Consider the following 11171-nt stretch of genomic DNA (forward strand, 5'->3'; position numbering starts at 1 on the left):
GGGGTGTCCCAAGTACATTCTGAACCATGCAGATGTCATTGGCCCTGCTCATGGCTCTGCGGACCTGCGCTGAAGGAGAGTAGGGCTTGAGCCGCAGGCAGTCACCTTCGTTGACACTGGCTACTTCCCCAGGCACATGCACAGGCCACACTTGCTGTAATCTCAGTTGCGCCCTGTTGGCCAGCATTGTTTGAGGACTGCTGTGTGCCAGGCACTCCAAGCAGAGCAAGCCCCTGTCCCTGCAGGCAGTGCGGGCTGGGGGATTGCAGAGGAGGGAGCAATTCATTCTGGCTGGAGAGCTGAGGAAAGGCTGCCGGAGGGTGTGAGAAGGTGTGATGGAGGGGGGGCGGCGGGGGGACACAGCCTTAGAAAAGAAAAAGGCTTTTAGGGAAGAGACCCCTGAACCTGATCATGAAACAGGCTGAAGGGAGTTTGAGGTTGACCAGGTAGGGAAGCCTTGGATGCCACACTAAGGAATTTGATTTGTATCTTATGGGAATGAGGAAGCAAATCATTCAATGACTCGCAGTGTGGTTGGTTGGTTGGTTTTTAACCATCATGTAAAGTGCTCTAGTAAAGTAAATCTCAGCTGATTCAGTTTGTTAAGGCAGCGGTATAGGGGAGCAAGGAGGCTTCCCCAAGCTGGAGGAGTTTGGGACTGAAGGGGGCAGTGAATCATTTGAATTTTGATTGGAAGTTTATGTAGTTTCCTCTCTATTCCAATGAAGTCCTATTAACAGTAGCCTCACAAGTAGACCTCTGGTCTCTTCTTGAATACCACCATGACAAGAAGCTTACTACCTCTCATAATATCCTGGACTGTTGGTGGACTAGAGTTGGGGACGTTCACAGTGTCACAGGATCCTTCCCCCTCCAACATGATATCTGTTTCCACACCTGCTCCTTGGTTGGTTCTTAGGAGCCACATGGCTGGCTCCTCAGGCAGCCCTGCAGGCTTGGAGGCAGTTTTCTCCACTCCACACCTCTCTGCTCCCCCTCTTCTCTTCAAAGAAAGAAAGCCTGTTCATTTTTTTTCTACTGGGAATAATAAATTCCAATTACAATTAGAGAGGATAAAGGTAACCCCTTCAATATCTTCTGTTGCACGGGTTCACCTGATCGTTTCAAACGGTAAGTAGCTTGAGGATAAGGACTGTGTCTTTCTCATTTCTGAACCCCCAGAGGGTTTTTTAAAAAATAACATTTGTTGGATGAGCGGAGAGTCAAAGAATGAAGATATGGCTGAGGTGGAGTGTGTGTGCATGCGTGTGTGTGTACCAGATGTGCAAGCTTCGTGCCTCTGCTGCCAGAGGTAAATGTCCAGCCTGCCCCATACTGACTGATAGCTAACTGGAATCTCTTCCCACCTTAAAAATAAGACTTGGTCTTGACCAGGGAGAAAAGAGAAAGAAAATGGCTGTCACATCTTCATCAGAGATCTCTAGGAAAGGGCCAAATATCCTCTACTGAGCCGTAAGCTCTGTTCCCCCTGTTTTGACAGACCTAGAAGTTCAATGTCATGGTTACCTCATCACTTGTATTTGGTTAACAAAATTTTGAAAACTAAAGTTATCCTTTCATTTCACAAATGCCTGCGCCTGATCTTGAGCGCTTTCAAGCTAATGAGAAAACAGTGCCTGGGAACTCGGAGGGGTGGGCTCTGTGTGGGGAGTTAATGTAGCCGGGCTCCCAGCGAGGACCTGGGCATTACAGGACAGACTCATTCCTAGGATGGTGTCATTTCGAGGCCATCCCCCGATCCTGCCTTGATGGCAGCAGAGATGCAGGGGTTCTCTTAAGCTGAGTTGCTGGTGGCTGTTACAGAACGATGGCTGTGCTGTGCCTTCATAACTCACGACATTTCCTCTTCCAGACAGAAGATGTGGAGGGGAGCTGGGAGAGTTCACTGGGTACATTGAATCCCCGAACTATCCAGGCAATTACCCGGCCAACACCGAATGCACGTGGACTATCAACCCACCCCCCAAGCGCCGCATCTTGATCGTGGTCCCTGAGATCTTCCTGCCCATAGAGGACGACTGTGGGGACTATCTGGTGATGCGGAAAACCTGTGCGTCCTTCCCCTCTGCACCCCTCCCCTTCTAAAGCTGGCCGGGAAGCCTCAGGGCACACTCCCAGCTTTGAACGTGAGAACCAAGCCTAGCAGGTTACCTTTGTATTAGAACAGAGGTGGGACCTGAGTTTTCAGTGTTTTACAAGAAAAAAATTTTCACAAATCCCCCTCATTGAGGCCTCTTGCTGAGGCCCCAGAGGTGGGGTTCCCACAGGCCAGCCTTCCCCTCTGTGCTCACTGGGGACACAGAGAGCCAATGAAACTCATGCAGGGCTGGCCCTGGACACCTGCCTCACCCTGGGACACAACTGATAGCTTGGGGGCTGACCAAGGCGAAGGGCATGGTCCAGTGAGGAAGGACCCCCTCCCATCCCGTCCCGTGGCCCAGTGTCCATAAGTGACACCACCATTAACACAGCTTTGAGGCAGTGCTCTGGGTGGCTCTGCAGCCACATGGCCCAGATCTGCATCCCAGCTCCACCTCTTAGGAGTTCTGTGGTCTTGGACATACATGCTGGATTTTTTGCGCCTCAGTTTCCTCATCTGTTAATGGGGATATTAATAGTTGCTACCTCATAGGGTTATCATGAGGAATAAATCCGATCCTACTCAGAAGGCAGTGAGGAAAATACTGACACTTGGAGCCGCTATGTATTTGCTATTCTTATTAGCGGTTACAGTGCCTGAAGTCAGAGGTGGGTCTGAATCCTGACTTTCCCACATACTGGTTGTGTGACCCTGGTCAGGTGACAACAGCACTAACTTCCTATGGTTTTCGGAGGGTTAGTGGAGTCAAGTTTATAAAGGGCATAGTACACTGCCTGGTCCTAGGAAGCTCGCAGTAAATGGTGATAATTACTGGATTCCAGCATGTCAGCTCTGGGACGTAAGGGCCCCTCCTCAGCTCCAGCAGTGACTGCTGCAGGCTGGCCGTGGGCCTTTCGGTCAGCCTCCTTGGGGGGCCCACATCACCAGATGCGTCTCCTCGATTTCCGGGTCTTTGGCTCTTATATTGGCTCAGCTGGGCCTGAAGAGCTCTTGAGTATAACTTGTTAAATGGTGTCAGCATTTGACAAGATGAGTGTTCATCGCCTGCCTGCTCAGCAATGGGTCTTGAACCCCACCCCCCTCCAACTTCCCTTGGCAGCTTCGTCCAATTCTGTGACCACGTATGAAACCTGCCAGACCTACGAACGCCCCATCGCCTTCACCTCCAGATCAAAGAAGTTGTGGATTCAGTTTAAGTCCAACGAAGGGAACAGCGCCAGAGGGTTCCAGGTCCCGTACGTGACCTATGATGGTAAGTGCTGTGAAGCTCACGCTGCGGGATGTGGAAGGAGCGCCTCTGCTTTGGACAGAACCGACTTCTGGGCCAGCTGGTGGATTGCTGACATGCACGTGTGCACAGAGAGGCAGGCAGGATAGGGAGAAAGGACGTCGCTGACTCACAAGTGCCAAATTTTAAACAGGCATTTGGGGACACTGACTGCAAGGATGAAAAGACGTTCCAAAAAATAAAAGTTCACATGCATTTCCTTTTGTGGCTCAGGACAGAGAAAACCTAATCCATAAGATTTCCCTTCTGTTACAAGTAGAGATTTATAGATCAGCATTATTTTTAAAAGATTACAAAAACCGTTCTGCATAGGATTGGAAAGAATAAAGACATCTAGTTTTTAGTTTATTCCTCCAGTTCAGTCAGAACCAAGGCCAAACTGCTTTGACAGGGTTATATTGCCTGTGCTCAGATTTATACTTTTCACTGAATTAAAATTTTGAAATATTTACTTATAAAATAATGTCTTTGAAATTAAGCAGTAATGAAGAAATTAAATAGGTTTTCCACATACATTCACATTTAATTACTACTATAAAAAAGATACTCATAATTTCTCCAGCTTCAATCTAAACATATAATTTGGAATAATAAGATACAGGTGCTAGCACAGATTTTCTAATTTATTGTATGGCTCTGGGTAAGCCATTCTGGATCCCTGCCTTTACCCACACTTAACAGGGATTATAATACTTTTTTTTAAAACTAACCTTATAGGCAAATTAGGCATAGATTTATGTGACAACATTTTGTTTAAGTTGCTAAACAAAGTAAAATATATAACATTTTATCATATTAACTATCTTCTAGTATTTGATCTGATTTTTATAATTTAACAAAAATAAAGGTTGCATATTTTCAGAACTACAAATAAATAAATAAAATAAAAGTGAGCATCGCTTGGTAGGCGGGAACATGGGTCAGCCAGTCTGGGTATAATCTCTGCTGTGACTCTGTGTACATTACCATCTCTAAGCCTCACTTTCTTTGTATGTAAGTGATGGTAATCATTAAACTTAATTTAAGAGTTCAATGGTATAATCTATAGTGGATTTGGTGCAGTGCCCAGTGCATAGTAAATGCACAATGAATATTAACTCATTATGACTGTGGCTTTTGTTAAATGGAATCCTAAGTGGGGAGAAGGGAAGTTGCAACTTCTGGCCCTGTCTCTGCCATAACTAACTGTGTGGTTTTGGGCGAATCAGATGACTTCTCTGGTTTCATTTTCTTCTTGTTAAATAAAGGGGTGGCCCCGGTCAGCCTGAGACTTCATTGACAAACATTTATGAGGAATGCAAAATGAACTGGACCTTGTCCTGGAAAACCTCATAAGCTAGTGGGGGAAGAGCCGTTTGTTCCTTTGTGAACTTATTCATTTATACATCCGACAAAGGTTTAATGAACATCTACTGTGCTAGACATTGGACTAAGTGCTGGAGGCAACATTGTTAGTGACAGAAACACAGAACAGTATATGTTGTCCTAGATGCTATAATGACGCATGTACAAAGCTCTATGTGAGCACAGAAGAAGGGGCAGCGGGTAATTTTGCATGGGTTTTTGGGAAGAATAGAGCACAGTTTCAAGAGATTTGGGTCTTAAAGAATATAAGTTTGTTTGTTTTTTAGTAAACAGAAGGAAGAACATCTAGGAAGAAGGAAATATATAGGTCAAAGAATGGAGTACCTGGCATGTGTGGGGTCTGATGATTTGACCCCTTGGTAGGGTGCATGGGGGGCTTAGCCCTGAAAGATGAGATTAGAAGGAATGGGGTGAGTTAGGCTGTGAGGAGCTTCAAGTGCCAAACCCAGAAGGGTAGATCTAATCTTGTAGGGGGCCACCGAAGGCATTTAGACAGGTGCCAAAAGTAGGTCTTTTGGAAAGACAGTATTGTATGGATTTTTAAAAAACACTTCACATAGTTTCTGTCTAACATGTTCCTAAAGGTAGGATCATCCTCCCTGTACCTGAAACCATGTCCAACACCCACGACAAGGGCTCTTCGAATGAGTCCTAGGAGGACATGAGCGCCTCGCGCGGGGCTCCGCCGAGCGAGGCAGGGCCTCCTGTACCTGCTGGCAGCCAGCTGACCGCCTCCCCTCGGGAAGCAGGAAGGAAGCGAAGAAGACACGGAGACTCCAGAATAAGTGTTTCTCTGCCCTCCACTCTGCCGTTGTGACAGAAGAATCCATCTTGATTTTTTTATTATTGTTCAAATAAAGAATCAGGTGAAATTACACATAATCCTGGTTAGACCCACGAGAGTATGTCATAGCAGAAAATAGTTGAAAACTGCTGCTTTGGTCATACAGAAGCCTTTTAGGTCTTTACTCAGAGCCTACTTAATCTTTACTGTTTAAACATATATTTCAGATAAGTTTGATATCTGGTTTCCAAGCCTAGCAGAACAGAAATCACAGTTTGAATGGGCAGGCGACGCCTCTTACTACAGACTGTTCCCTGAGGGGAGAACTGTGGTCCTGACTAACACGGACTGAGCGCCACTGAGTGCCAGGCCCGCGCTGAGTGCCTCTGACACAGCGTGTTCCTCATAGTCGCCCTTGAGGAGGCGGTGACTCTGTCCTGATTCTGGCCCCTCAGGCTGAGATGTAAATAACTGCCCTGAGCTCACAGCAAGACAAAGTTGCAGAGGCCTTTGGGACTCCAGGGCCTGAGTTTTTACCCACAGCACCAGCCTGCTTTTCTCAGGACTCTTAGAGCAAGTGAGGAGACTACAGTCATCCTTAAAGGCAGAGAAAGTATTTTTTTGAAAGACAGTGGTCAGGAAGCATTTGGTGGAGAGGCAAACAGCGCTCCGGTTCCCTCTGGCACCAGAAGGCAGGCCGGCACTGGCGCTCCCTGTGGGGACTGCCCACCATCAGAAGGAGCTAGTTCTCTCTGGTAGAGACTCTGCTGCAGGGGAATTCAAGATAAATAACATGTGCCCTGTTGATGTAAGAAATGTCCAAGCTGGTAAAGAATTTTGATGAGTTGATCTGAGCCAAACTGATGACAATTGCTGGGAAGAAAATCTCAAAGGATTGAGAAAATGCTCCAGAGAATGGCAGTTTCTCACCTTACTTTATACATTACAATCAAAGGAGGGGACATAAGGAGGGCTATGTGAAATCCATTGGTGGCAGATTAAGGGGGCAGGAGAAAGCAAAGCAAGGAAATCTCTGAGACTGGATAAAGCTAAGCAAAATGGAGAGACACATGCTTCTTTTACTTTGGTGGGTATAGGATAGTTAACAACACTTACAGCACATAGAGATGGTATTTGGGGAGCAAGAAAACAATGAGGAGTCGTGGTCTTGTGGTCTGGTGTACCCTGAGGGGGTCCAGAAAAAGGAGATTACTCACTCTGACGTTCCAAGGGTATATCATCTTAGATGCAAAAAGACAATAGACAGTCTTGCTTAAGGTAAAGATTGACTTTTGTCAAGGAAGCTACAGGCCTGGGATGTGACTGCCCACCATGACCCACTTTTAGTTAGGAATTTTTATATTCAGACCATCCTACGTGGCTTCTTTCAGGCTCTGAGTTTGTAAGTCCACCATGCAGGCCTCCCCGAGGTTGTCAGGTTCAGTATGTGGCCCCTTTTTCATCCACAGCCCTTACTTATTTTATATTCACTAAAATAAAAGAACAAGAAAAAAGATACCACATGAATAGAGTACAAGTGACACTGCACCTGTGTTGAATTAGTTGTTATGGTAATTCTACTATTAATTTCCATTTACCATCACTTGGCTCGGGAAACGTCTTCAGGAACTCCTCCCACACAGTTCCAATGATGTTCTTATGATTTGTTTGGTTTTGCTGCACACGATAGGCATATAAAGAGGTGATTTTTTTTTTTGTCCTGGAATTTGGAAAAGATTGTGTTTTGCATGTGCTTGATTTGAATTATGACTGTAGGAAAGAGAGTAGATTTGGAAGGGGGAGTTTACATTTGGAGAAGGCTCGCACTGAGTGCTCTGCATTTAATGTGGATGTCAGGACCCAAAATCATTAATGAGAAAATGAGCATAGCTTTCTTCCCAGTGAATATAGTTTCTTACCTTCTCCAACCAGCCAAATTCTCTCCATCTCTAACCCCATCCCCCGCCAAAAAAGGAGAGAAGAGTCTTGCTAGATAGGTAAGAAGCCTGATTGTTTTACATATTACAAGGACAGGGGGGAAAAGGGAGAAGGAGAAAAGGAGAGAGGGAGAGAGGAGCTGTGAGCCTGGGCGAGCTCACCAGGGAGTGAGCACAGAGAAGAGATGACAGCCAAGCCCTGAGCCCTGGGACCCTCCTGCAGTAAGAGGTCAGGAAGAAAAGGAGGGAAAGCAACAGAGTCTCAGACGGAGAAACCAGTTGGGTAGGAGGAAAGCCAAAGAGCGTGGTGTCTTGGAAGACAAAGGAGTGGATCGGGACGGGTGACTGGCCAGGTCACATGCTACTGATACATCAGAGAAGATAAGGACTGAGAGTTGACCTTTGGGATTTAGCAACATAAAGGTCCTTGGTGATTCTGATGTGTTTTGGGTGAAGTGGTAGAGGGCAAAGTGGACTGGACTGGGTTTGTGAGAGAAAAAAAGGAGAGGAATCAGAGCCAGTGAGCATTGGCAATTTTTTCAAGGAGTTTTGCTACACAGGGAGCAGAGATGCAGGATGGATGCTGGAAGGAAAAATGAGATCAAGAGAGAAACTTTAAAAAAAAAATCAGAGACATAACAGCATGTTTGTGTGTTGATGGCAAAGATCAGTAGAAAGAGAAAATTTTGCCCTCCAGAGAAGAAAGGGCAGAATTACTGCAATTCTTGATTTGGTGAGAGAAAATAGAGCCAGTGAGCAAAGTGGGTGCACAGGGGGTTTATCTGAGAAAGACGGAACAGGATGGATGGGTGCGGATGCTGGTAGATGAGAGTAGTGAGGGGTAGTCTGTGGATGTTCCCTTCTGATTGCTTTCTGAGTATCAGAGTGCTCATTGTTCTGACAGCAGCTACAGAAGGGTCATTTCTCAGAACCTTATAAAAAAATGAAAGAAAGAGTGAGTTGGAAAATAACTAAACCATCCAATGCAATATATGTCCTTTATTCCAACAGAGGATTATCAGGAACTCATTGAAGACATAGTTCGAGATGGCAGGCTCTATGCATCTGAGAACCATCAGGAAATACTTAAGGTAAGTATATACTTAAGGTGGATCCACAGAGCTCCCCAAGCACCATCGGAGGAAGGTTTTCCTCTTGTTCCATATTACCACCTTTCAGAGGCTCTGGCCAAGTGGCTCAGTTGGTTGGAGCATCATCCTATAGCTGAGAGATTAAGGGTTCTATTCCAGGTCAGGGCACATAGCTACAGGTTTGATCACTGGTCTGGGCTCATGGGGTAGGTAACTGTTCGATGTTTCTCTCTTACATCAATGTTTCTCTCTTTCTCTCTCTTCCTTCCCCTCTCTCGAAAGTCAATAAGTGTGTCCTCAGGTGGAGATTTAAGAAAATATTCAGGAGACTGCCTTTAGTGTTGTCAAGTGAAGTTGTATTTTTTAATTTGGAAATGTGTGGTGGAAGAGCAGTGGGCAACTTATTTATTATAAATTCAAGCCAGCAGCAAATTGTGTTTTCATGTTTCTTCTCCAAATAGTTGTTTTCATGTTTATTCTCCAAACAGTTGAAGATCCTTGGCTCTTTTATCTTTCAAGGGTGAAGTTCACCAAATTTTAGATACTTATAAGTAATTATCAGTAACACTTGCCATATTACTAAACCAATAAATATTCCCCAAGATTCCAGTGTTGTTTCTCATCTAGTTTAGAAAAAGAAAACAGTTTTTTATATATTAAATTTTCCTTTTTAAAAGTAATACATTTTTTTTGGTAGATAATTAGGAAAAATAAAAACTGAAAGAAAGATAAAAATTGGAGGAAACCATTTTTCACAAATTGTTTTTCAGCTAATCAGCTTACCCCTGGGTCATTATAGTTCTATTGGAAAAATGTCAAAATATTTAAATATTTTGGCCCAGTAATAAAAATTCTGTTCTTTTTAGGATAAGAAACTGATCAAGGCGCTGTTTGATGTCCTGGCCCACCCCCAGAACTATTTCAAGTACACGGCCCAGGAGTCCCGGGAGATGTTTCCAAGATCCTTCATTCGATTGCTACGCTCCAAAGTGTCCAGGTTTTTGAGGCCTTACAAATGAGCCTGCCCACATGCCACTCATACTGTGTTCCGCCTGTGGGCTGGTGGGATGCAGCTGTCTGCTTCTGCAGCCAGCCTCGTTGGATAGTGCTGCCTCCAGTGGCAGTGACTCATTAGAGTTCAATTTTTATAGATAATACAGATATTTTGGTAAATTGAACTTGGTTTTTCTTTCCCAGCATTGGGATGTGGACTGAGAATGGCTTTGAGTCTCACCTGCTTCTCATTGCTGTGGGCACATGTCTTGGATACATCAAGGGCTGGCTGAGCTGGACCTCAGTCAGCTCAGGTGAGACTCACTTCTCCTTCCTGGTTCTCACTCCCCAAGTGACCTGTGATGGTAAAGAGGCCACAGAAGGGGCTGCCTTGTCTGAAACTTCAGCTTCCTCCAGCCCAGCCCTCCCTGAGGAAACCCTCTGCGCCCAGGTGCAGTCTCTGACCAGGCAGCGGAGGAAAGGTGGAAGGGAGGGAGGGAGGCAGGTAGAGCCCTTTAGGCACCATCCACACACACCTGATACCTGGGAGGACTGCATTTCTCCACAGCCTTCTCCTTCAGCCTGTGTGACCTAAGTGTGATCCCAGGAGCTTAAGTTCTAAGCATTGATCGTTAAAAAAATACTTAAAGCAGAAAGAATTAGAAATAAAAAGATAAAAAGCTAACCACTTCCCCAGGCAATAGGCCTATTGACATCTTCCTCCTGGCCAGCCTCCACCCTGTAGCAAATGCACAGCGTGGGTTTTAGCACCAGCTGTGCCTGTGGACACTCTGCTGGGCACAGCGTTAGGGCCTGGAGGGTTCAGGTTGGATGTGATCTACTTAACGGATGAGAATCATCCACCCTCATGAAAAGGAAATTTCACACACCCTGAGTCAGTACTGCCAAGGCTCCTATTTCCACAGTGGGCTTCCCACTACAGGCGTCCGAGGTCCATGTGGGACACGGTGCAGACCAGCCTATTACGTGTGCTTTCCTTCCCCACTCTCCAAGGTCGGAGACTGACTCAGCTCCACGGACAAGAACAGCACCACCGAGGGTGGTCTCGCCTGCCTAATGGTCACACCACTGCCAGAGGCGGCTGCACAGATCCCGGCCTCTCAGTGTCTCGGCATCACCTCACTTCCGGTCAGCGGCAGGGCCCCACTGTCATTTTCTCCCACAGGAACTTGAATTTTCAATATTATTAAAATTTTTAAAAATTTAAATCCATAGGCAAAAAAATCTCATTACAGTAAATAAAAAAGATTTCTATCAAACAAGTTACCGGTTCCCTAATAAATGGGCTGACTACACACAGCCATAGAGTTTTGGTATTTCATAAAAAACTAACTGTACCTACAATTCTCTATACCAAAGTACTAAAAAATGATTAACAAATATTTTTTGAAGAAAATGAAGACTACTTCATTATTGTTGAACTCACTTTTAACGTCCATGGTTTTTTAAAACATATTAATAACATTGATCTTTAAAAAATCCTAATCAAACTTTTCTTCTTTATTTGGATGCATCCTAAATACCTATTTCCAAATTTCTCTTCAAAAATTTGAGTATCTTTATTTACAAA

General features: G+C 45.1%; 1 protein-coding gene across 2 annotated transcripts in view; it reads left to right on the plus strand.

Moving 5' to 3' along the window:
* Positions 1-10227, plus strand: part of SCUBE2 (signal peptide, CUB domain and EGF like domain containing 2) — a 68528-nt gene extending 58301 nt beyond the window's left edge. For both annotated transcript variants that reach the window (XM_054582981.1, XM_054582990.1), the window contains 4 exons: positions 1874-2071; positions 3222-3374; positions 8508-8587; positions 9454-10227. In XM_054582981.1, coding sequence (XP_054438956.1) covers positions 1874-2071; positions 3222-3374; positions 8508-8587; positions 9454-9606 — 584 coding nt within the window. In that variant the 3' untranslated portion in view covers positions 9607-10227. The remainder of the gene's footprint in view (positions 1-1873; positions 2072-3221; positions 3375-8507; positions 8588-9453) is intronic.
* Positions 10228-11171: the final 944 nt, after the last annotated feature.

Source organism: Pteronotus mesoamericanus, unplaced genomic scaffold (assembly GCF_021234165.1).
Source record: "Pteronotus mesoamericanus isolate MK-2021 breed Mesoamerican mustached bat unplaced genomic scaffold, CSHL_Meso_final contig_1189, whole genome shotgun sequence".
Classification (NCBI taxonomy): Eukaryota; Metazoa; Chordata; class Mammalia; order Chiroptera; family Mormoopidae; genus Pteronotus; species Pteronotus mesoamericanus.